The sequence below is a fragment of the Urocampus carinirostris genome, chromosome 19, assembly GCF_059441175.1.
Source record: "Urocampus carinirostris isolate Australia breed hairy pipefish chromosome 19, RoL_Ucar_1.0, whole genome shotgun sequence".
Classification (NCBI taxonomy): domain Eukaryota; kingdom Metazoa; phylum Chordata; class Actinopteri; order Syngnathiformes; family Syngnathidae; genus Urocampus; species Urocampus carinirostris.
Genome location: NC_142367.1, coordinates 11070588 through 11097093, shown reverse-complemented (window position 1 = coordinate 11097093; position 26506 = coordinate 11070588). Strand labels below are relative to the sequence as shown.

The following is a 26506-nucleotide window of genomic DNA, read 5'->3' as shown; positions in this document are numbered from 1 at the left end:
AGCACGATACTAACCACCCCTATGCTTCAGAGTAGAGATGGTGTTCTTCGGATTGTACTCTTTATCCTCCTTCCTCCAAATACGTTTAGTGGAATTATAACCAAAAAGTTCTATTTTGGTCTCATCTGACCACAAGACTCCTCTGTATCATCCAAATGGCCATAGGAAAACTTAACGCAGGCCTTGACATGTGCTAGTTTAAGCAGGAGAACCGATTCCTTACCTTTCGTAGAATCATTGACACCCCACGAGGTGATATCTTGCATGGGGCTCCACTCCAATTGAGATTGACCGTCGTGTTTAGCTTCTTCCATTTTCCAATAATTGCTCCAACAGTGGACCTTTTTTCACCCAGCTGCTTGGCAATTGGTCTGTAGCCCTTTCCAACCTTGTGGAAGTGTGCAATTTTGTCTTTGGTGTCTTTGGACAGCTCTTTGTCTTTGCCATGTTACGAATTAAAGTCTTACTGATTGTATTGACAGGTGGACAGGTGTCTTTATGCAGCTAATGACCTCAAACAGGTGCATCTGACACAAATAAATTGTTTTTCTTTTTAGTTTATCTCTCTCACAGTGGTCATACACCTACGATGAAGATTTCTGACTCCTCCATAATTTCTAAGTGGGAGAAATATATATCTAATTTATTTATAATTTATTTATTTATTTATTTTATTTTTTTAAGAAAAATTTTGTACTTTTTTCTTTTGTTCTCGGCAGTATATGATTCATATTTATATGTATTTATTGACATCACGCTACCGGGCGATTAGCATCTCATGTCATGTATACCCAAGGTTATAATCAGTATAAATGTGAATTTCCCTGCGGGGATGAATAAAGTATCTATCTTATCTATCTTATCTATCTATCTTATAACCAGTATAAAACATGTGATCATATGATGACAAAAATAAATTCCATTAAGCTAGTAGGTAGCATTTTTTGCGTCTCCGTGAGCAAAATCTTGTAAGCATCCAAAACTCGACAGCCTCTTTGGGAGCCTGTCGGCATTAATTATAGAAGGCTCCCATTAGAGGGCGGAGAAGAGATGGGAGTCGATAGAGAAAGAAGTAAATCTTTGCATGGGATAGGCGCTCATAAGGCTTCAAACATTTAAGGGAAATGATTTTAGGACATCCAGACCCCCTTCACCCATCTACAAACTCCAAAATGAAATAAGCTAACTAGTTGCCTTTGTCATCCTTTCTAGCATTGTTGTGCTATTGTGCTAACACATTCCTGTCAAGTCAGTCTGCTTTTCTGTTCATTTATTCATGACCGAGTGCCTCAGAGGAGACGAATCCACGCTAGTAGCACAGCGGCGGAGGCTAACCCTGTTCTTCTTTGTTCAAATAGCTCTGGGAAAATTTAAGTATGCAACCGTGGGAAAAAAGGACGTGTGCAGTTTTATCTATGCCACGCGTGCATGCCAGTGTTTTGATCCTCCTCCGTCACAATCTGAAGAGCCGGGACTGCAGCAGACAGCCGGCCAATCAGATTACAGCATTTGGCAAGCAGGCGGAAGCAGGACCATAAACACACACTCACACATACACGTCATGCTTCTTTTTATTTTAATCCCACTCATGATTCAATACAATTAAACGTGTTTAATTGCTCTCTCTCTCTCTCCTTCTCTCTCTCTTTCGCTCTCTCTGTCTCTGTCTCTCTCCCTCTCTCTCTCTCTCTCTCTCTCTCTCTCTCATATATATGTCGAGGAAATGTGTCAAATGTGCACTCATCATAAATGACTCAAAACATATGTAACGATCCAAAAGTCATGCAACATTCCCCCGGAAAAATTTAGGACCCCTCCGTCGCCATGGCAACCACTCGCTCTCAGACGGGAGGATGGATCGTTAAGCTCGTGGCCGTGTTTGATGCGTTCCCAAAAATATTAATTAAACAAGCCGCTAATTATTATTAATTTTCAAAGGGATTTGATGAGCTGAACTGACAAGCTAGCCTTTTATAAAATATTTTGATAACTGATATAGTCAATGCTATTCCCTGCTAAACCAACTCTGCAATGCTCACAGCTTAGATTTTGATTCACTTTATTCAGATTCAGATATACTTTATTGTCATTCTTGTACACGTGTATACGGAACAAAATGTCGATACATCTGACCCGCACAGTTTCCTTCAATGTACAGATATAAATAAAATGTTATCTTAGTTACCTCTTTTACTCAAGAAATATAAGCGCAAATACTTTCATGCTAACGTTCACTTACTAAATAATTTAACAGTAGTCACATGCTAATTTGCTTTGCTAAAAAGTTAGCCTCCTTAACCGCTATGATTCCTGAATCCCAAATAAAAACCCAACAATTTCACGGGGTAATAGTTAAATATCTCAGATAACAGTTTAGCTTCCTAGAAAGTGTTTTGCTGCTTTAACACCTGAAGGAAGTATATTAATCCCACTAATCTCATTGCCCTCAAATCCCTGTCTACCGCCTTAGTGTAGTGATGTCCGTCTGCACTATTTTAAACACCAATCGCGCTAGCGTCACATTTTTTTCGTCCGTGCCAAACATGATGGGGCCCTTCTGCGGCCCCGTCTGGCTTTGGTTGCTGTTGATTTTGGTCAGCAAAGACCGCCGAGGCAGCAGATGTCTGCTCCAGATATGGTGAGTCATACCGGACACTGTTTAGCATGAGTGCCAAACTTGGATCTTTGATTGGGTTTAGAGTGAAAGTCAACGTCAGATGTTTTTTATTTTCTATTTGATATTAAATTGTATTCTTAGAGTTGTCTTTATTAAGTTTTTTTTCAATCTGCTACAGAAAAAAGGCATCATAAACGCATTTTAATTGGATTTTCTATAACTGATAGCATCATCTCTGCCAAGTTTGTACATTATCGTATTTTAGCGGATTTTATCCCAGGTCTCGGATATCGGTACTCATACACAAGCACTCACTTCCTTGCTCTTGCCACCAAGGTGGACTCTATTGTTGCGTTCAGTCAGTTTACAAGTCAAGTCAAGTCACATTTATTTGTATAGCGCTTCAAAGTACTGCACAGGCCACAATTACACCATTCTCTTATCTGAAACTGACATGCTGGCAAGGAAAAACTCAAAACCTCAACATGAGGAAAATCTTGAAAGAGGACACAAAGATGGTAATTCCCCTTCCAATATGAACAAGCTGCAATAGATGTTGTATTGGATTACAAAACCCAAAACATGACAAACATCTTTTTTTTTAAAAAACATAGGTAGTATGTAAAAAAAATCCACGACAGCAACGGCGCAGCTTCTTTTGGTCCAGGTGCTGGTCCGCTGACTCATCTCAATACGCTCTTCTCGCTCATCTAACCCCCAAACATGCAGCCAGAAAAAACAGGAAAACAAAAGTATTTGGTCGGCATCAATCATAAGCTATAGAATAGAATTGGGTCCGTGTAAAAAAGTCAAGATTTAAAAACCTCCGCTGAGGTTGCGGATCTTATCTCCTGAGGCAAAGCATTCCACAGCACCGGAGCCCGGTTGGAAATGAAATGAAATGATCTGCATTTATATAGCGCTTTTCAAGTCAATGACTTCCCAAAGCGCTTTACAGTGTGCTTCACATTTCCCAATAGCGGCCTTGTATTGCAGCCATGTAAGACGCTAACCTGCTTATTGGGGGTTTTAGGGGTTCAGGGTCTTACCCAAGGACACTTCGACATGTAACATGGACAAGCCGGGATTCGAACTGGGATCCCTTGATCCCAAGACGAGCGGTCTACGTCCTGAGCGACTGCCGAGAATGCTCTCAAGCCTGTAGATTTCTTTTTGGCTCTTGGAGTCATAAGTAGAACAGCATTTTCGGAGTGGAGGCTCCGTGCAGTAACATAGGGGGAAATCAAATCAGAGAAATAAAAGGTGGCTTATACATTCCTTTTCAGAGAAAATATACTTACACTATATATTGATGGATACCAATTTGACATTATCCTCATGGGGATGGGAAACAAAACAGAAATGTCCTTTACACATCAACTAATAAGCATGAGGGTTTGAGCAAATAAGACTCAGTTTCTGGGTTTAAGTGGTTGAATGAGCCTATTTTACTTCTAATAATTACAACCTGGTATTAATAAAGTAACTACGTAGTAATAACATAAATTATAATTTTAGGAATGTGTATCAAACTGTTATCCCTTCAGCATAAAGTAGCCCTTAGCTTTGAAAAAATAAGTGGTGCAGATAATGGATGGATGGCTATTAATTTGTGGAAATGTTCTTTATATTGTTGTATATGGAACGGATTAACCAGGATAATCAACAGAATACTGTAGCATAGATTAAGATTTGCCTCGGAACTTTTCTTTCAAACCCCATCAAGGACCAAGCCCGTACCCCCCTCTACTCCCCACCATGCTCTGGACTTCCTCACTGCATACCAGGTATTTTTAGCTTTGACATAAAGCCCCCTATATCTCTTCACCACCCTCTCCCTCTCTTCAGTCAGTCAGCGTAGCGCTAGCTAGCAGTAGCCACCGGCGCTCAGGTTTCACGCTCTCTGCCGCAGGCTGAGGCTCAACATGGCCGTGGAGGAGGCGGCTGACTGTCCCGTGGTAAGTCTTCAACCTTGGGATGAGACCCTCCTCGGACAAGGCGTTTGAGGCTGGTGGGGGTTGTTTGGGTCTCTTGTTAGGACTGGGTGGTGGTGCTTTGCAGTGGCGATTCTTCACTGCACTGAACCTGCGTACATCCTTCGTCAGGATAAATGGGAGATTGTTTTGGTTGCATGGTGGTAAATATCTGACCTTGAAAGGTCTGCTTAGTCAAGAAAGACCGCAAACTTCAATATATTAGTCATGCACTGACGAACATACACGGCAATAATTTGACTTGGACGGCAGAATTTCCATGGACTTTTCCGGATACTTTCTTGTGATGGCAAAGACTTTGTTTTTAATGGACACTAATTGGCCGCTTCAAAGTAATATGGCATACTTCCTGTGTTGTTATGTGTTGTTGTCTTTTTAAAAACACCACCTAAACATTTGCGAAGGGTAAACATGTTCCTAATGCTTGTCCACTGGGACGTCCCACTGGAATGTTTGTCAAAAGAGCCGAGGTTGCATTCTTGACATATCTCAAGTTGCATCGGAAGGCCCGGGTGGCACGAACAAGGTCAAGTGGGTCACGTTATGTTTGTCATCCAAAGTCACCTTGTTGAGTGCTTGTGTTGATCAGCTGTCAGTTTTTAAATGTGCAACAACAAATCCAGTAACTCATTTACTGCCATGTACGACTATAGACGTCAATGATCTGTTTTAGTTAGGCTCCCAGAGACGGCTGTAAATAGCAAAAATCCATTCTACCTTGGCTGGCATTAAATACATTAATCAAGAACTAATTAAAATTAATTTCCATTTTTTTGGTTGATTGATTAACCATCAGAAAGTTTCCAAATCTTCACAGTCTCAGTTATTGACAATAGATATTTCCTGGTTATCTGTGTGTCAGATCAAGGTGTACCCGATGAATTGGTGAATTTTATAACTCGTGTCTCTAAAATATTAATGTTATTTTAACCAACTGTATAATGTTCTGATGTCTGAAAATAAAATGTAATTCATTCGTAAAACCCTGCTGTTTTTACAAGAGATATTTGATTTTAATTTGGTAATTAATTCTGTAAATGATTGCATATTTTCCGAAAATTGTGGGTCAAACATAGATAGATAGATAGATAGATAGATACTTTGTTCATCCCCGAAGGGAAATTCACATTTCCAGCAGCATCCCTGAGCTGAGAACAATCGAGAACAAAACAATCGAAAATAACACGGGAGCTGCTGGAGTGGCTGCCATTCGTGACGGCGCCGGAAGAAAAGATTCAATTTGAATCATGTACAAACAAACAAATAATTGAATCATGTACAAACAAACAAACAAAATATTCATGTTTCAATAAGTGGAGTGTTAATAAAATGGGGGGAAAATAATTTCTGATACTGATATAACCAGGTAAAACTAATTTTAAGTTACCTGTCCAAATGAATGTTGTGCCATCTCACCTTTCCCACTCTCTCTCCTCTCACCTTTCCCACTCTCTCTCCTGCAGTTGACTTGCTGCTGCTCGCTCCTGAAACTAATACTTACCTCTTTGTGTATTGTGCAGTCCCTTCTCAAAAATCGTAATGAAGATAAAAATGTTGCCATTCAAATAAAATAATTAATACAAGTAAATATGCCAATACTGCTGAAAAACTACATTAGGCAAATGCAATGTTTATCATAGCTAGAGTCACAACCAGCATGCTGTAAAACAAATATATCAAACATACAGCCCATGGGCCGGATCTGGGCCGTAAAGGGCAGTAAAGGTGTTAAAGAGCTGACATCCAGTCTGGTATGTTATTCATGTGCTATAGAATAGAAGTGTGTTTTAAGCCTAGATTTTAACAGTTCATATGTGCCCGACTGTGATCGGATGGTGTATGCTGTCAGTCAAAGAGCGGGGCGAATGCACAAGTCAATGTGTCCATCCAAAACAAACAGGGAAAAATGGCGACAGCTCGTAGCTTTAGCAACATGTTAAATTGAAACAAAAGTCATCAATTTAATTAGACAGTCATCAGCTGATGTACCTAAGTTTGAAATAGTTTTTTTCTTTCTTTTTGCCACAACAAAATAATTGATTGTTGAAGCCATAGTTGGCCAATCTGTTTTTTTTACTCAACTTTAGTTAAAACTTTCTTTTTTATGGAAGAATAGTATGACAATTAAATATTTTCCACAGAGAAAGCTTGTAAATTAGTTTGTTAATCTGCACAACATTTTTTCCTCATTGTGCAAAAAATGTTTAATTGCCACTAATTTTTTTACAGACGGACGTAAATGCTTGTTACCTACGAGCCGCTCGCGCTGGCAACTTAGAGAAGGCCTTGGACTACTTGAAGAATGGCGTGGACATCAACATTTGTAATCAGGTATGTATTTAAAACCATTTCTAAATTCAAGCAGAGGTTCCATAACAGAAGAGTTGTGGAGAATATTTGGGATTCTGGGAATTCAACAAATGTTGACCGTGTGTCACCAGAATGGCCTCAACGCGTTGCACTTGGCCTCCAAGGAGGGCCACGTGGAAGTTGTGGCCGAGCTCCTTCAGCATGGCGCCAACGTGGATGCTGCCACCAAGGTACGTCCCATTCATAAAACATACACGGTCTGGCCGTTTCCAAACAATATTTATCTTTGTCTTTTTTCTTTTGCCCCCGCGGCACAGAAAGGCAATACAGCGCTGCACATCGCCTCTCTGGCTGGCCAGATGGAAGTGGTGAAGGAGTTGGTCACGCACAACGCCAACATCAACGCACAGTCGCAGGTAAATGGCAGAAAAAAACAAAAACATTTGCTGTCTTGTTCTCATGTTTTTAAAATACATTTTTATAATGAATTGACCAATTAATTAAATAGAATTACATTCAGGCCTTCTCTATAAATAATTTCATTATTTGGGATGATATTCTTTTCTTTTCTTTTTTTTCTTATTGGGAGGGTGTATTTTGTGCCTCTTGTTGTTACAAAAACTTTTATTCAGTAAAAAACAAGCAAACTTTGATTTTGATATTATGCAAACATACATAAACTGTCATACCAATGTTATTTGTTACATAAATAAAAAACATACGTTGGAAATTTTGTATTTCTTTTGCTTAGCGGAATCCCTACCTAGAAGTCTCTGGCATGTTTGTCTGGCATCTTGCTTTTATGCTGTGCTCCTGGCAATGGTTTTCATTGGCACTAGACGAATATTACACACAAGGGCTTCAAAGCTGAACTAATGAATAGACCAATTAAGTGGTGATTCACATTAAACGGTTTTATTATAAAAGTCAATAATATTTTACATTTTAGAATGTGCTTCTTTTTTATTTTCTTCATTGGATTTGCGTATATTGATGGATCGATTGATGTTGTTGTTTTTTATTCAATCATGTATTTATTTGTTTATTTATTTATTAATTATATGTCAGAGGCCGTCACTCCTAAAATAAGTCAATTCAAAATTATTTTGTGATTTTTTTTTTGTTTGTTTGGTTTGATTTAATATGACAAATAAAAGGTATGATTTCCTTTACCCAGAATGGCTTCACACCACTTTACATGGCGGCTCAGGAGAATCACCTGGACGTGGTGCATTACCTTCTGGAAAACGGGGCCAGTCAAAGCATTGCTACAGAGGTCAATATTTAAAAAGTCACTCCATAACTGTATCCATTCTAACTTCAGACCACTTGAAGATTTTTTATCCAGGCATGGTGTATGTAATTCTTACAAATAAAAAGACCAAAATCCAGCAAACTATTATTACAAATTATGTTCTCACATTTTCTCCGTTGATTGAGTTTATTTGTTGTTCCTCGATAAGCCACGCCCCCCTCTCGACACACTGTTTACCATTTGCTACTGGAGGCCCACAACCAATTATGCTCATATAAACTGCCCCCCCGATATCAGTATTTTGTTTTATCCTTGTAAATATGGCTTGGATGCGACTATCTTCAAGATGAAAAATTCAGTGTCCTTATATTTTGTGTTTGAGAGCAGCACTGTAACTGTAATTAGGTGAGCTATGAAGGTATAAATAAACTTGCTGTTGATGAATGATGTTTTAGAGTGACAGGAAGCGATGAGACAACGTTGTCACTAATGATCTGCCCTTTGTAAGTAGTGGGGTAATGCCTCATATTGTACCGTCAGCTGAGTTACAACATTTTATCCGTAAAGCATTACAGTACTCATTACCAAGAAGAGTATTTGCGTTCCTTTGTAACACGTTACTCTTGACACCGAGCACAATACTCTAGCCCAAGATAACACTCCTATATCATAATCCTGTTTGTTTCCCTTTTCGGCAGGACGGCTTCACGCCGCTAGCAGTGGCGCTGCAGCAGGGCCATGACCAGGTGGTGTCACTGCTCCTGGAGAACGACACCAAGGGCAAAGTGCGGCTCCCTGCGCTACACATCGCCGCCAGGAAGGACGACACCAAAGCCGCCGCCCTCCTCCTCCAAAGCGACCACAACGCCGATGTAGAGTCCAAGGTAGGCCACCATAAGATGCCCTACTACCCTGGCATTGTGGGGTGTCCGGTCCTCACCTTATTAGTCATTTCGTGCTCATCATCCCGTTTAGTGCCGTCATGGTGTCGCTGTTGCCTGTGGTACTCTAACCACACTGCATTCTTTCTCGCCCTGTCCCTGTTTGACCTTGTCTTTCTAGATGATGGTGAATAGAACAACGGAGGTACATGCATTCTCTTACTCTACTCTTCCTCTCTCCTCATTGTTTCATCGCAAAGCCTTCAGGCTGCTAGCACAGACACTAAATGCTAGCATGAAAGCTTTTGCTGTTTCACTTTGAAGTCTGCATCTCATTTACACTGTGGACATCTACAATGTGTGTGAGTGTGTGTGCTTGCGTGTATGTGTTTTATAGAAACTCTGGGGTCAAAAATAGTTTGGACTGATCCTCTACTTAATCGGGTTAATTGACCCATTTTCTGTGGTTGTTTTGCTCAAACAAAAATAGTTTTTGTTGTTTAAAATAACCTTAAAATGAATACATAATTTGTATATTACAACAACAAAAATATTGCTGTATGAAAAAAAAAATCATCAATTTGTCTCTTGTTCCCCAAAATATACCAAAAAAACAACAAAAATAATAAGAACCCATTGCTTTTGTTATTTTTGCACAAGCAAAAAAGTGTTCATGTTGTGTAATATATTTCATTGTGGATTGTTTCTTTAGGGTTTTTCAAATGTGTGCTCACATGTACAAAATATGTGCGGTGTCAACAATGTAATATAATGAACTATTTTGTAGGGTGGCGCTACAGTATATCTGCACTATGACATGTTAGACTTGGTCTTGGTATTTTGCAAAAACCCAAGAAAGTTACTTGCTTACATCTTTTTTTTGCAGGAATTGCATTTCTTTATGGAAACACATTTTCTTGATTAGTCAGAATAGTCCAATATAATGATACTGTGACTGAATTGCTAGGCTAGCAGATCTATTTTTCATTTTGCATTGGTGTCCATTAAGTGTTATGTGTTTTCCTTGTTTTTAATGTAGCTTCACGGTTTGTGGCAAATGCATGCTTATCAGCAAGTCTTTATTTATGGGATATTTGTAGTTTTATCATCAGCTGTTAGCAAATATTAAAAACTGCTCTTGTTTTGCAGTTGCATGCAGTTTTTTTGTGTAAAAAATGAATACATATATTCCTGTGCTACTGCAGCTTTGCATCCCATCGTTCTCTGCTTTCACAGCAAAAACCTTCCTGACACTTTGTTTTAATTGTCTTTTTTTGTGCACTGCAGAGTGGCTTCACACCTCTCCACATTGCTGCTCACTACGGCAACATCAACGTGGCCACGCTGCTGCTCAACAGAGGCGCTGCAGTCGACTTCAAAGCGCGGGTTAGTTTGCGCGCGCACACACGGCATGAATATGTGCCAGCTGTCGCCGTCACTCTACTGAAGGACATATATGTCGCATATTTGTCTGTCGTCCTGTTAGTACAAAATAGGATATCCTTGGAGATGTAACTATTTTTGTGTAATCTAAGACTCTAAATTAGATGGCTGTTATTAAGATGAACATTTTTTTCTGCTTTGAAATCAACCCAAAAAAATACGGTCAGACAATCCCCAAGTTAAATTTGATTTATGACGTTTGTACCCGTCAACGGCACTGAATATAAATAATGCCGAATAAGATAATTTTACAAATAAAAAGTATGATTTAGCATTTTCATTTTTGACAAACTATGTAAAATATCTTAAAATAAAAATAAATATACATTAAGTGAGCAAAACCTTATGTTATTGGGTTAAGATTTTTTTCTAATAAAATAAGTGGTTTTTGAGACTATTCTAACATGAAATGACAAAAATCACACTCTATCCCAAAGCAAAGCAACCAATTGCCTTCTATGATGGACCCGTGATGCGTTCAAGACCAGTCAAGTTAACGGACTTTCTAATATTCGAAGAATATTGTGATGTCTAAAAGTTTTATTTTTTCTGTTAGACTCCTGACGTTTGTCGTCCAAGTGCTTCTTGATAATTATTTTTCTTTGAATCATCGCTTACAATATACCTACAATGTACATACTCAGCCATTATCACTTTTTCACTTTGATGTAGCTGAATGGATGGAAGGATTTTATGTAATATTTTACTGTTTGTCTAGAACGACATCACGCCACTGCATGTGGCCTCCAAGCGCGGGAACGGCAATATGGTCCGCCTCCTGGTGGAGCGAGGAGCCAAGATCGACGCTCGTACCAAGGTCTGTATATTATTGTAGAACATCCTGACGCCGCCTCTGTCGCTTCCCGAACCTGATGATAATCCACGCAGCACCTGCCTGTGATCACTGTTTTTTGTGCTCTTCTGACTTTCCTCTGAGTCTGTTTGAAGCAGTTAGCTGTGCTTGGCAGTTTGTTTTGGACACATTGACTTGTGTGCCCGGCCGCTGTCACACCCCCCCAATACACAAAGCCTTCCCTAGCCTGCCCCCATGATAGTATTTGCTGTGTGCTACTGCTGTCCACTCAGAACAGAATGCATTATACATTGATATCAATGACGATAAAGACAAATTAATTCAAACTCCGCAAAGCAATGAACCTGTAGTTATTTTTTAAATTTAAATTAATATAATTAGAATTGAAAATAATTAATAATAATAATGATAATAATTAAAAACTCAATATAAATTAATAGAATTTTAATTAAGTTATCACTTTGAGTTCTTGTAATTCTTATATGAATTAATAATCCAGAGAGAGATGGAACCAAGAAATCAGTTATATAAAACAAATGATTTATTCTTGTAATCAACAAAAAACAAGAGAAGGAAAACGCAAAGTACGCTGTCAAATAGTCAGGTAAAAAGGTTGAGTTTTTTTGCAAAAAGAAACCAAAATGTCCCCTCCCTAATGCTAATCAATTCAGGGGGGATTCCTTTGTACAGAAAATTAATACTTTCCCTACCAACATACCAACAGTATGAAGTTTGAAGTTTATTTTATTCAGTCTGTAGTTGAGTTTCTTTCGTGCTCTGAGGTGTCACAGCATAAGCCCCGCGTTCCAATGGAAGGCCGTAATGCGGTTTGTGCGGCTAGCGTGCAGGAAGTCCAGGAAGAAAAGAGAGCGAATTGGGGTCGAAATCTCTTTTTAAAGGGGCAGTGACGCTGGAATAAAATCACGCCTTTTGGGCGTGATTCCTTTTTTCCGGGATTGGTGTCATCTTCCTCAAAGGTGCCATCTTTCTCCCGATAGGGAGACATTTGACGGTGGGTCAATGTGCCCTCATTAATAATTGTTTTTTAAGATAATGGGCGGAAATTTAGCAGAGTGAATCTGCATGGAAAAATGTCCCCCAAAACCGCACATTTACGAATTATAGGGAAATCGTTTCATCAATACTTAGCTTTGAATATTTTAATTATACTCAAAAACTTTTTGTTATCAGACTGTATTGTCAACCCCTGCAGATTTGTGGTCTCTGTGGGGAGACATGGGTACGTCCAGGACCTGTCCATCAGGGGACGCAGTCATTCCACCCATACCAAAGGCCTAATTCTTTAAACTGGGGTGAAATGCGTCTGTTTAGTTCTGCCTATCGTGATGGAAAAATAGAAGGAAAAACGGTGGTCCTGACGAAATAAAAGTGTACATAGCCCGATAGTTCAGTGGAAACACAAGGAGGGAGAGTCTTTGAACAGAAAAAGGGGAAGGTCTTTTAGGTCCGCGGCCAACATAAAAAGGAGAAGAATGAGAATGGGATGGTCGTTGTTGAGCTTGCTTATTTGCCATATATATATGGCCAGCACGGCGGCGCAGTGGTAAGCTCGTGTGCGGCACAGTTCTAAGGTCTTGGGAACCTCCCGTGTGGGTTCAAATCCAGCTACCAGCCTACCTATGTTCTCCCCGTGCTTGCGTGGGTTTCCTCCGGGCACTCCGGTTTCCTGCCACATTCCAAAAACATGCATCTCAGGTGGATTGGCCGGTCCAAATTGTCCCTAGGTGTGAATGAGCGAGCGAGTTGTCTGTCCCTGTGTGCCCTGCGATTGGCTGGCAACCAGTTCAGGGTGTCCCCTGCCCACTGCCCGATGATTGCTGGGATGGGCTCCAGCACCCCCGCGACCCTACTGAGGATAAGCGGTGTAGCTAATGAGATGAGATGAGATGAGATGATATATATACATATATATATATATATATATATATATATATATATATATATATATATAATATGTATATGTATACAGGTATATGTATATGTATATATATGCCCATCAAAAAAGACACTTGTGCCATGTTCAAACAAAATGCATTCTCTGATTTCTTTGTTACTAATGGTGCGTTTAATGCTTTAGGACGGTCTGACGCCGCTGCACTGCGGAGCACGCAGTGGCCATGAGCAGGTGGTGGAGATGTTGCTCAGCCGAGGCGCTCCCATCCTCTCCAAGACCAAGGTAACCGACCTGGGTCATGCTATTCTTTCCCTGTTAACATTTGTGCTGACGGAAGTATCCCGTCTAGAACGGTCTGTCGCCACTTCACATGGCCACGCAGGGCGACCACCTCAACTGTGTGCAACTGCTGCTGCACCACGATGCTCCAGTTGACGACGTGACCAACGACTACCTGACCGCGTTGCACGTTGCCGCCCACTGCGGCCACTATAAGGTGGCCAAGGTCATCGTGGACAAAAAGGCCAACCCCAATGCCAAGGCGCTGGTGAGTTAGCAAAATGTGTTACTTGTTACAGACATTTTTGAGAATTTATTTTTAACTCATTCAATGCCGGGCGATTCTCTTAAATGAGAATAGCCAGTGCAAGTCAATTTTTGCCATTTTGACTAATTTTTGAAGGCATACAGAAAGTTTGGCATTGGATACATTAAATGATCTGCATTTCTATAGCTCTTTTCAAGTCAAAGCGCTTTACAATGTGCTTCACATTTACCCATTCACACACACTCACACACCAATAGCGGCCATGCCAACCTGCTTATTAGGGGTTCAGTGTATTACCCAAGGACACTTCAACATGTAACACGGAGGAGCCGGGATTCGAACCTGCGATCTCTTGATCCCAAGACGAGCGCTCTACCTCCTGAGCTAATGCCGCCCCAATCAAAAGAAAGCTTCAATCCTCGTCCTTCAGGAGGAAACAAAACTATGTTTCTAGCTTTTGCCATTGTTTAGTAAACAACCGTTGCCCATTGCTAAGTTTCGTTAAAATACTTGTTTCCAGGAAAACTCACGAGAAAATAGTCTTTTTGTGAAAGGATGCATTCAAGAAGAACTTTCCCTTCGATGCTTTTTTTGGGGTGATATGTGATACTTCCAGTATCAAAACTATGCTTTCCAACAACACAAGAGCATTTTGCTTGAAAAATAACATTTTAATGTAGGAACACTAAACGTATAAGTGATGCAAAAACTTTGGAAAAACCTTTCAGAACCTAATGTATCTGATGCCGTGATGACACAATTTCACAATATCACACAATACCTGCCATATGGGTTTCCTACAAATTTCAATTGTTGGATACAGGATGCGAGACTAGGAAGTGGGGCTTTCTCGATATGTGGACAAAGAGCTGATCAAAACCACTCCTGCCATCTAATGGTGATCTATCATAAATCATTTCCAGAAGCTTGATACTTACTGATGAGCTGCGCCAAACTCTTTATTATAGTTTATTTTAAATAAAACAAACCAAAAATATAAAATAGTGCAATCCTAAACAATATAAGGAGTGTCGCTCTGTTATGGTTTTGTTTTGCAAATGCTGTTCTCATAGAACAGCTGAGATGTTTCCTCTGCAGTTTTTCCAATATTTATTTGATTCTTTTTTCTATTTGAATTATGATTAACAGTATGAATACAGGAGACCACAATAAAAGTTTCATTGATCGTAAGTAACCAACCAAGTTCCATTTTTAGATGATCAAACTAAAGCCTATTTTGGATGTATTTATAAGGGCGCTAGATGCTAATCTAGTTGCTGAGCCGGTTAGCTAACTGTGAAAGTGACGCTAGTTCTCATCAACTTCTCAAATTATCAATTTTTAATGGTGGAGGAACCTTAATAGTGTTTTCGTCCCTGAACGACACAGCCACGCTGGTTGTGTAATGAGAGAAGTCAGGGTGTGGTGAAAGAGCCTGCTGAGGAGACGAGGGGGAAAAAGTGGCATGAAGTCATCAGATCGAGCTACTTGCAGCAGGAAGGAGAGACGAGGGAGAGAGCAAACTTGAAGGAATTTTTTCCACGCGTGCTTCTTGTCCGGGGAGAGAAAAAAGTCGAGTGCTGCCTGGATTTTTCCATCCGGCATTCCAGATGTGTAGGCTCTCTTCGCTGTTTGAAATTGCCTTTGTCCTCTTGTAGAATGGTTTCACGCCGCTGCATATCGCCTGTAAGAAAAACCGCGTCAAGGTGATGGAGCTCCTGCTCAAACACGGCGCTTCCATACAGGCCGTCACTGAGGTACTTTTCACATCTTCATGGCTTTTGGACTAAAGTATCAGGATATAGTATATGATATGAGATTTTGAGTTTGGGGTGGAGACAATTCTACAATTACAAATTATAGGGATGCACGATATTTATCAGACAGACAATAGTAAAATATGAGATCTTGGTAATTGGTCCCCCCCAAAAAAGACGAATAAATGATAATTATTTACACACATGACAACAATATTAAGTATTGTATTTATTCTGTGTTAGTTTTTTTTATTAGTGCAAAAAAAATGTATATATTTATGTATTTTAAATATTTTGAACTTGATATTTGGTTAAAAAAATATGTATATTAGAATTAGCCACATTTTCTGGAATGCCATGTTGTTTAGCCAATCTTAAGTATGTTTTATTTAAAGTTTGCATTAGCTACTTTAAATGTTTTGTCATATAACATGATTTGCTCATTTTATAGATTTATTCTGTTTATTCTATAGATATTTTTTCCCTTTTTTCACTAGAAAAATAAGTGAAAATAATCAGAATTTATTCTTTTTTTTTTACTTTTTTATATAGTTTATTTTGTATTTAAAAAGGAAAAAAAAATCCCCAAAATCTGATTAAATTCAATTATTCATTTAATTTCCAAACCGCTTGTCTTTACTAGGGTTGTGGGGTCTTTCCACTTATAGCTAGTAAAATGATGCAATACAATTTGATATGACGGATCACATTTGATTAATTATATCAGAAAATGTATACAAACATAGCAATGTATATTACGTCAGTATCGTTTACGGTTGTTTCGGTATGAAAAAATACAGTTATCCTGAATCTCTAACAAATTGTGCTTTGCATTTTGTCCCCCCCCATCACTCGTAGTCCGGCCTGACCCCTATCCATGTGGCGGCATTTATGGGACATGAAAATATTGTCCATCAGCTCATCAACCACGGCGCCTCACCCAACACCAGCAATGTGGTGAGTCCAACCAAAAGCAAATTAACGTGGGAAATTCATTCACGCCGCATGGTAGATCGATCCCATGTGATGTTTACCTCTGACCTGGCAACGCCGTAAACTTCCCGTCCGGTCTCTCGGGCCAGGAGGGGAAAAGCGAGAAAAAAAAGGGGGGGGAAAGTTGTTCACAGTTAGCTCATCAACCTCAAGTATGTTCTTTTCCCACACAGTGTCTGTGGTTACTTGGGCAACGGGAATTTTAAAACAAAATATTGTGACTTTTCGATGAAGGGCTTGGCTATTACACTGCTGAAAAGTTTGACTATGGATTTTCAACTATTGTTTGTGTCTGTTTATACATGCATAGCTAAGTATTTTTGTGTGTTTGCACACTTGTGTGTTTTTCAGAGAGGGGAAACTGCACTTCACATGGCTGCGAGGGCGGGACAATCAAATGTGGTGCGATATTTGGTCATGAATGGAGCACGAGTCGATGCCAAGGCTAAGGTAGTATGTGTGTGTTATATAAATACCGAAGAACCTCAGGATACCACAATTATCCATTTTGATGTGGTGATAGTAAAGCGGGGGATAGGAACCTATAGAAATGTTGGTACCCCAGATGAAAGCATCAATATAACAAAATAGCACATAGTACTATATAACACATGTTTAATTTACATGTGCTGTAAAATTTGGACCATAAAGTGCACCTGACTAAAAGCCAAATCCAGTACGCCCCTGCACATCGCTTCCAAGATTTTTAAAGGAAAAAAACATTTCTAAGTACATAAGCTGCACCTGACTATAAGCCACATGTGCCCACATTGAAACATGAGATATTTTCAAAAAAAGACAGAAAGAGTTTTAATAGAGTACTGGACATTTAGAAACAGTATTTTGAAGCTTCCACGATTGTCATGCCATTAGAAAATGTCTTTGTTTTAGGCCCCTCCTTTCGTTTAGTGGTTATGCCCATGCAACTTAGTAAGGGTAGTTTATTTGTTGATAATCGCCAGCTTGGTTTCCATGTTATCATGTTTTTGCCTCTCACTTAAGCATCACTGCAAGCCTTGTGACCCATAGCTAAAATATAGGAAAAAAATACAGTATTGTGTTGCTGACGTGCCAAGTCTTTGTGTGCACACAAGATTCTAAACTAAACAGAGAGAGAGAAGACATAGTGGGAAGTAGTTCATACAACAGAATATCTGCATTTTTAATAATATTATGACGCAAACCAATAGCAGACAAGCGATTTTCATGAAGTCGACCAAAAGCACACAGGCACCTTAGAGATGTCGTACAGTGAGAAAAAGTTCCCGTAAGAGTGTCCAAAAAAATATCTTATTCCACACCGTAAAGTGAAAATGTCATAAGGTGGTGATGCCGTATCCCAGGTGTCCAGTGTACAGCTTGTGGCCAATTAGTGTTGAGACTGTGTCTATTTTTATAAATGTCCACTGCAGAGTGAAAAGCTTCTGTCTTCAAAGGCTCTCCCAAAACATATGTTGTGGTAATGTTGACCACAGAAGAAAAAAATGAAGTCGAATTGATGGCTCCTCTTTCTGGCAAGGATAAAATTAGAAAGTTGTCCTTTGACGTTGTTTTTCCGCGTTTTTCAGGACGAGCAGACTCCGTTGCACATTTCTAGTCGTCTGGGCAAGATGGACATTGTACAACTGCTGCTTGCCAACGAAGCTTCACCCGACAACACCACCAGTTCTGGGTACACGCCCCTGCATCTCGCCGCCCGGGAAGGGCATCGAGATGTGGCAGCAGCGCTGTTAGACTCAGGAGCCTGTCTCAACATCACTACCAAGGTGAATGCAATGAATAGTCAAAATTGTTTACATAGATTAGATCATATATTTTATTTCAACAGCATTGATTAAAACTGGCTTGTTTATTTTTTTATGTGGTATTTTTGATTTTATTTTATTATTGATGAATTATGTTAAACTACTTTAATTAAATGATTTATTCATTTGCTTGTTTATATGTATATATTTAGTTATGTATTTGTAACTTGGTATTTTGTTTATTTTAATTATGGATTCGTTATATTTACTGCTTTAATTAGATAAGATGTTTTTTGTGTTTTTTTTAACTGATTATTTTATTGTATTCTACTGCTTGAAATTAGACAATTATTTAATTTCATTCTACCTTTTTACGTATTTGGATTATTTAATACATTTCTTTTTTATCTTTGTGTGTGTTTGTATACATGTAATTACTTAATTAACTAAATTTTACTGCTTTATTTAGTTATTCATTAATTTATTAATTCAAATTTTACAGATTAAAATCGATACTTCATTAATTATTTTCATTATTTATTTATGTATTTACTTATTTATAATTAAGTATTTTTAAATTTTATTGTTTTCCATTCTCTACCTGGTATGTATATCAATTGCCAAAACCAGACTTATTTTAATGTATTGCTGAACTGCCGTCTAGTGTATCAGGAAGTAAAATTTATTTCAAAAATACTTTAATCCATCCATCCATCCATTATCTGCATCACTTATCCTCAGTAGGGTCGCAGGGGTGCCGGAGCCCATCCTAGTCATCTTCAGGCAGTCGGCAGGGGACACCCTGAACTGGTTGCCAGCCATTTGCAGGGCACACACAGACAGACAACTCACTCGCTCATTCACACCTAGGGACAATTTACACCGGCCAATTTACCTGACATGCATGTTTTTGGAATGTGAGAGGAAACCAGGGTCCTGAAGAAGGAAACCCACATAAGCACGGGGAGAACATGCACACTCCACACAGGAAGGTTTGATCTCATGACCTCAGAACTACCACTCAGCCGCCGTGCTACATACTTTAATCCATAATTTAAAAATGATCTAGTTTTTTTTAAATTAATGATTACTAAAGATTTGGGTATTCATATCGGTCTAAAAACATGTTATTAAGTATTGCTAATATTATGTATTCTGATAAAAACTTTTTTTCCTGATCTGTAATTGATATTTTTTACTATGGTTTGATTCAAATATTTCTATATATTGATCTATATTTAGATGATAGTTTTACCAGCATGAAAGAAAAAAATGCATAAAGGTAATTGAAGAAACTGTGTGCTACTGTATGTCTCCTTTTGCATATTTGCAGAAGGGCTTCACCCCTCTGCACGTGGCGGCCAAGTATGGCAGGCTGGAGGTGGCCAACCTGCTGCTGCAAAAGAATGCCTCACCGGATGCAGCTGGCAAGGTAACATAGTCCCCCCCACACACCAACCTTCACTCGATTGAATTCTAACCACCACCCTAACCCTGTCCAGAGTGGACTAACTCCACTGCATGTGGCCGCGCACTACGATCACCAAAAGGTGGCGCTGCTCTTACTCAAGCAGGGGGCCTCACCGCATGCTGCCGCCAAGGTGAGAGTCGGGTATTTGGTCTAAAAGTAGATGATTGGGAATTATTGCCACCTATAAACCTGAAGGAGAAAAGAGTCAAACTGTATGACCAAGTTTACATTTCTGAAATGGTTGGTTTGTGGTGCAGAATGGCTACACGCCCCTGCACATCGCTTCCAAGAAGAATCAGCTGGAGATCGCCACCACGCTGCTGGAGTATGGCGCTTCCACCAACAGCGTGACGCGGCAGGGCATCACCCCGTTGCATCTGGCCGCACAGGAGGGCAACGTCGACGTGGTCACGCTGCTGCTGGCTCGTGACGCCTCTGTCAACACGGGAAACAAGGTGATTTATAAAGAACATGATAAAAACACACACACACATTTTGGTAGTTGCCATTTATTTATTTATTTTCTGCCATTGTTTCAGTATGGCTTGACTCCGCTTCACCTGGCTGCCCAGGAAGATAAAGTCAACGTTGCCGAGGTTTTGGTAAACCATGGGGCGACCATCGACCCGGAGACCAAGGTGACCTTATCTTATTTTTGTCATTCTTTAAACGTTTAAAACAATATTTTTGAGTCTCTTTCTTACATTTTCATATATATATATGTATATATATATATATATATATATATATATATATATATATATCTATATATCTGTCCTCAGTTGGGTTACACTCCACTCCAAGTGGCTTGTCACTATGGCAACGTGAAGATGGTTCACTTCCTACTGAAAAATCAGGCCAGGGTCAACACTAAAACCAAGGTTGGACTTTTATTTATCTATTTTATTCCATCCCGGAAGGATTTAAATGTCTCTTTTTTTTCTTTTCCTTTTTCAGAATGGCTACACGGCTCTTCATCAGGCTGCTCAACAGGGACACACGCACATCATCAATCTGCTGCTGCACCATGGAGCGTCGCCCAACGAGCTTACCACGGTGAGAGAGCACACACACACAGAACACTCCTCAAAAAGGGAAAATAAGTAGGTGATCCTAGTAGGGGTTCAGTTTTTGTTTGGTATAAGTAAAACTTTAACTTTAACAATGCTAAAAACAATGCCATTGTATTTCTGTAAGTTTTAAAAAATAGTTTCAACTGAATTACGCTTCTTAAAAATAAAATCTTACTAAATACTATCTTTTTTTAATGCTTTAAGCTGTACACAAACAACACATTCTTACATTGTTTACTTCTTTCTTATTTTTTTTATTTTATCATACACAATAAACAACACATTCCTTATTCATTTCATGTTGCCTTTTTTGTTTTTCTTTTCTTTTCCTTTTTATTCACATATTTTTTCACATTTGATTTTTATTTCTTATGTTATAATTTTTTTTTATGATTTTATTTACTATTGTCTTTTTATCCTTTTAAATGTAAATGTTGTATTTTAAATGTTGAGAGACCCTTTAATACTACAAATGGTACAAACATTCCTTTGGGACTAGAATTTTTTTTCTTTTGGTTCCCTTCAGACATTTTACTTTTATTCTTTATGTAGAACGGGAACAGCGCCTTGTCGATCGCCAGGAGGCTAGGCTACATCTCCGTGGTGGACACCCTAAAGGTGGTCACAGAGGAGACGCTAACCACGCAGGTACAAATTGTTACTGAACAACTTATTTACCCTCATTAAAAAAAGAATAAAAACATCAAGTAATATGGTATAAAGTTTGATTAATATTAGTGTGCAGTCTGCACTATGCACATTGGCTGGCTTCCCACGTACTGTAGTTGATAATTGACTATTTTGTTTGAATAGGAACAGGAAGCGCATGGTCAAGGGAGCGCATACATTCAGCTTGCATATCTTTGACATCTAGGGAATATTTTTTGTGTCTTTCAAACAGACGGTCACAGAGAAACATAAGATGAATGTTCCAGAGACTATGAACGAGGTTCTGGACATGTCCGACGATGACGGTAAGTCATTGTTTATAAATCTCACTCCCTGTCTTTTTTCCTTTTTCCATCATTGTTTTGTCCATGAGTTGTTTTTCTTGACCTCATTTCCATATTTCTTCTTCACCGCTTGCCTTCATCTCCATCTCATAGCCTGTAAGGCCAATGCTCCTGAAATAATAACAGAGGACTATTTGTCTGATGTTGATGAAGGTACCTCTCATCTTTTCATCCTTTTTTGTTTTTGTTTTTCATATTAATTTGGCTTTTTATTATTTTATTTACCGTAAATTCCGGACTATAGAGCGCCCCCGATTATAAGCCGCACCCACCACATTTCGAGAGGAAAACCAATTTTGTACATACACATGCCGCACCTGTATATTAGCCGCATGCGCCCACATTGAAAAAATGCAATTCAAACACGAAACTAACCCATACCCGATAAAGTCCAAAAATCACAGCCGGCAAATTGAACGAAAAATGATACCGGTACTTAAGATCTAATGCAGACCTGCAGAGTCCGGGTGCCCGTTGAAAGTAATCCAAGGAAAAAAGTGTATATTTCCAAAGGTAAGGGTGGGAAAAATATAACTACTATTGTCGGCCGCGTCCACAAACACCTCTCATCTTTACTCCACATCCCGTCAATCCGCGTTTGCCCCGCCCCTTCTTTCTCATTTGCTCGTACAAAACATACCAGAATAAGTTTCTAAAATAAATACATTACAAAAATATACAGTTGCAAATACATATTATACACAGTTACACATATTTACAAAGAAAGACGGTACACCGAGAGAGTTTTCAAAGCTTTAATAATAATATTATAATTTTCTTACCAAACCGTGCCTGTGAAGATAGCAAAACGCTACTAGCACACGCTCTCAACACAGTAAACAGCTCTGTTAAAAAAACATACCGTACTTGTAATAAGCATGGTAAACCGTCCAAATCTTCCTCCTTATAACCGACGTCATAAAAGTCGTCTTCCTTCAGTATGGGAAAGAGACTTAGTCATATAGACGTTGTCCTACGCTCCATTATCCAAAAACACGCTAGCATCACGCTCACAAAGTAAAGATTTCGTGCGGTAGCTCTGTTTCCTTCCATATCGGACTACTCGATTGCGTTTAACTTGAAAGCTGCGTCATGTGCCTTTTTTTATTGTAATTTGCATGATGAGGATATGTCTACGCTAATTTAATTTGTGCACAAGCTAAGAAGTTGAAGTTTTGTACTCGAGCGCCGCTGGCGGCCGATAGAAAAATTACATAAATATGCCGCATCACTGAATAAGCCGCAGGGTTGAAAGTTTGGGGAAAAAGTAGCGGCTTATAGTCCGGAATTTACGGTATATTATGAAAATGTGTGTAATTATCTCTTTAGTCCTTTAGTGCTTTATCTTTTTCTTCAATGTTCAATACATTCAAAATGTATTACTTGTTTAAGTGTCAGGATAAAAAAAAATTACTATTTCAGACGATACCTCCTTAAGTTGTAAAGTAGCCCCTTGTTGTGCCTGTGTCTCAACACCCTAGCCCCACCCCTGGTTGTCATTAACCAACCAGTGTGGATAATAACTGCGCCATAACTTTTTATCCTTGTGTGTTTTATGAGGGAAACATGTGAGATAGCTTTCTTTGAGATCCCTGGAAACTGTTTTAACATAAAAAATATTGCATCATTTTATTTTGTTTCATATTTAACGGTGTTTCCATTATCTTTGTCGCTAAACCGCCTCACCCTTTCTCTAGTGAAATGTAGCGAGTCAGCCTTTTCTCTCTGTTGCCATGGATACAGTCTGTCCAGGGTATTTGCACGGAGTGGGTGCCCCCGTTTGCACACACACGCACACACTTGATCTATTGTCAGTATCACTTTACACAATCGCCCCAAAGCAAACATAAATGTTTCCTTGGCTCAAAGACCCTGTAAGTGGGACAAAACTGATGCTCTCTGGACCGAGCAACGGCCCCATAGCAGCAACATTTGGGATTCCAGCGTGCTGGATTTTATCTCTATTTTATCTTCAAAGTTTTCATTTTCAACACAGAACTTAAATATAGCTTCTAACTCTGATATGAAAAGCTTATAAATGTAGACACCAAATACGATTTTAGAGAAGGAAATATGTACAGAAAACGAATCAGTATCAGAAACAAAACAAAAAGGTTTACTGACCTCTTCAGAAATCAAATACATCAAAGCTACTCTAACAAACTCTACTATACATTCATGCTATATAATTTTAAAACACTGGTTATGACTACACAGAACATGAAAGTCAGAGCTGTAATCAAACAAAAACATGAAATCAAGACAACAGGGGATGAATTGGGACACTAAGTAGATCGACCTGAACAAAAAGTAAAAGGATGCAGGATAATGTTGAATCATTAACTCGATAATAGTGAAGAAAACGAAAGAGAGAGGACACGGGCTGTATTGGAACACAAACATCTCACACATCTCAAATGAAACACGAAGGAAGACTACATAGGGTGTGTTGGAGTACTTATTCTTCTGACTGGAAAAAAACAACAACATAAAAACAGGAGGACTCGGGGAATTTACTAACACATGAATAACTTCATTATGTTCCAAACCAACCAGCTCTAACATAACAAAACATGAAAGATTGAGCAGGATCTGTTGGAATATTAACTGGCTGTAACTAAACAAAACATGAGAAGTGACGCATGATATGTACTCACAAATATATATTCTTACAAACAAAAAAGACAAACTCCGCCCACCCCTTTCTTCAAACAGAGACGGATTGTGGAAACATCTGCATGGGGTACCCATGTAAGTCATGAAAGTCTATTGCCAGCACTAACCTCAGCGTGGTGTGTGAGCGCTTTTTTCACGTCTAAATTTGGCTGGCGTGTGAGAACCCGTGCAAGCACACACTCGTGTGAGCTTACATTGCGGTAGTCAAAAACACACACAGCGCCATCCTTATGTAAACTGTCTATGTCACTGCTTTCTTTTTGTTTTTACCTGCAATTATGTCATTTGATTTGTCTTAAGAGGATATATATAGATTTATTTATTTTTTAGCTGTTCTAAAGTGATGGTCTGCATCATATAGCGATCCCTAGTGATATAACAATACTTCATTTATTTGAATAAAAAGCTGTTGATTCAGATAATAAGAAAAACGCACAATCTCATGAACAAGATTTAGGTTCAGAAATTACATGTTTGGCCGTCAGGTTCAGAAATGTGTAATTATATTACATAAATTGAGGTGCTGACATGTTTGGCCGCTATCTACAGAAGCCATGTTGTGAAGCTTGTGAAGCTATCTGTTCCCGGTGGTGATTTTAGCACTCACCTTTCACAGCTGAGCTTTGCAAGTTATTTTCTCTGAGTCCTATGATTTAGGTAGCTTCCACTATTTTGCAGTTTCCTTTTCTAGCCACTCATGTTAGTCACTCGGCTGCAGACTATGGCTCGCCTCTAGCTGTTATTGTTGTTAGTTGTTTTTCGTGTATATAAGCTTTGTTCTTCAGTATCACTTCCCTTTCACAGCTGAGTTGCAGGATTGAGGCACATTGTTCTTTTTGTCACAGTTTCCTTCTCCAGCACTCATGTTAGTCACTTGGCTGCAGGCTATGGCACGCTGTTACGCGCTATTGTTACTTTTAGCTGTGCCGCGGAAATAAAGCTTGCATTGTCCTTCAGTGCCAATAGCCAATAGCCACGGTTTCTTTCTTTAGCCACTTGTGTTGGGCACTTGCCACTAGCCGCTACTGTTATTGTTAGCTGCGCCTTATACGTCCTTCAGCGTCATTCACTTTCCACCGCTGCTCAAGCAAGAGAATCCTTTTTGGTGGTGAATTTTGTTCTAAAAACTTAAACCATATTGAGTAACTTCCAATACCAAGTGCCAATACTCCAGTACTTTTGATACCTGGAATCTCCCACCATCTAATCAATTTCAGACTTTAAAGAAAACTTCCCTAACATCCAACAAACAATAAAATGAATGGACTTTTTAAAAATAAATATGATTTATATTTCCAAAGATATAACAGTCAGAAAAGGGGAGCAAATACTGGTATCGTTCTTCATTGCCTTTCACTCAAAAAAGGCTTTTTTGTTAAATATTTTTATTAACATTGTTAATCATACGTCGCTAAACCAAACTGGGAGAGACATAAGAATCTTACTTTGTCATTCAACAAGTGCAATAAATGTCTCTATTGAGAAACAGGTATCCTCAGGCAACTGTCAAACCCATACAGATACCAGTAACAATACTCATTCACCCCTTACTTTAAAATCAGGATTCCTCAAAGTTGCAGTAACACACTTCAAATAATACGTTTTAATGATATATGTTGTACGCTGTCAGGAACCAGGAACAGAGACGGGAACCCAATTGCGTTAGTTTCTTAGTTTTATTTGAAAAGAGACGTAAGCTGGCATCCACGATCCAGTGATCGTTGATTGTGGGGAGCAGGTCGCTCGTGACGCAGAAGTGGCACTTCTCTGGCGAGCAATTGCGGTGTTGAAGAGGGAAAAGCAGGTCGGGTTACCGGGGCGCAGGAGCAGAAACGTGATCAAACGGAAACAGGTCGAAGCCGGGAAACGTACGGGAGTCAAACACAGGGAGTCAGGTTCGGAAGGCTTGCCTTAGCGGGAGCTGAAGGTTCGCAACGATCGGACGCCGGTAACAGGGAGCCGGGGGGTTTAAAAAGTGGCAAGGAGCCAATCAGCGACCAGG

At 39.2% G+C, this 26506-nt stretch overlaps 1 protein-coding gene across 12 annotated transcripts in view; it reads left to right on the top strand.

Moving 5' to 3' along the window:
• Positions 1 to 26506, top strand: part of LOC148347284 (ankyrin-3-like) — a 77646-nt gene that overhangs the window by 2466 nt on the left and 48674 nt on the right. For 6 of the 12 annotated variants that reach the window (XM_088323923.1, XM_088323922.1, XM_088323920.1 and 3 more), the window contains exons 2-25: positions 6841 to 6942; positions 7053 to 7151; positions 7239 to 7337; positions 8099 to 8197; positions 8875 to 9060; positions 9239 to 9262; positions 10345 to 10443; positions 11219 to 11317; positions 13413 to 13511; positions 13579 to 13776; positions 15435 to 15533; positions 16392 to 16490; positions 16878 to 16976; positions 18095 to 18292; positions 19605 to 19703; positions 19774 to 19872; positions 20000 to 20197; positions 20282 to 20380; positions 20525 to 20623; positions 20700 to 20798; positions 21368 to 21463; positions 21717 to 21789; positions 21922 to 21981; positions 24544 to 24579. In XM_088323923.1, the coding sequence (XP_088180049.1) occupies positions 6841 to 6942; positions 7053 to 7151; positions 7239 to 7337; positions 8099 to 8197; positions 8875 to 9060; positions 9239 to 9262; positions 10345 to 10443; positions 11219 to 11317; positions 13413 to 13511; positions 13579 to 13776; positions 15435 to 15533; positions 16392 to 16490; positions 16878 to 16976; positions 18095 to 18292; positions 19605 to 19703; positions 19774 to 19872; positions 20000 to 20197; positions 20282 to 20380; positions 20525 to 20623; positions 20700 to 20798; positions 21368 to 21463; positions 21717 to 21789; positions 21922 to 21981; positions 24544 to 24579 (2557 nt within the window). The remainder of the gene's footprint in view (positions 1 to 6840; positions 6943 to 7052; positions 7152 to 7238; positions 7338 to 8098; positions 8198 to 8874; positions 9061 to 9238; positions 9263 to 10344; positions 10444 to 11218; positions 11318 to 13412; positions 13512 to 13578; positions 13777 to 15434; positions 15534 to 16391; positions 16491 to 16877; positions 16977 to 18094; positions 18293 to 19604; positions 19704 to 19773; positions 19873 to 19999; positions 20198 to 20281; positions 20381 to 20524; positions 20624 to 20699; positions 20799 to 21367; positions 21464 to 21716; positions 21790 to 21921; positions 21982 to 24543; positions 24580 to 26506) is intronic. The other 6 variants (XM_088323917.1, XM_088323918.1, XM_088323925.1 and 3 more) reach the window with 4 other exon arrangements.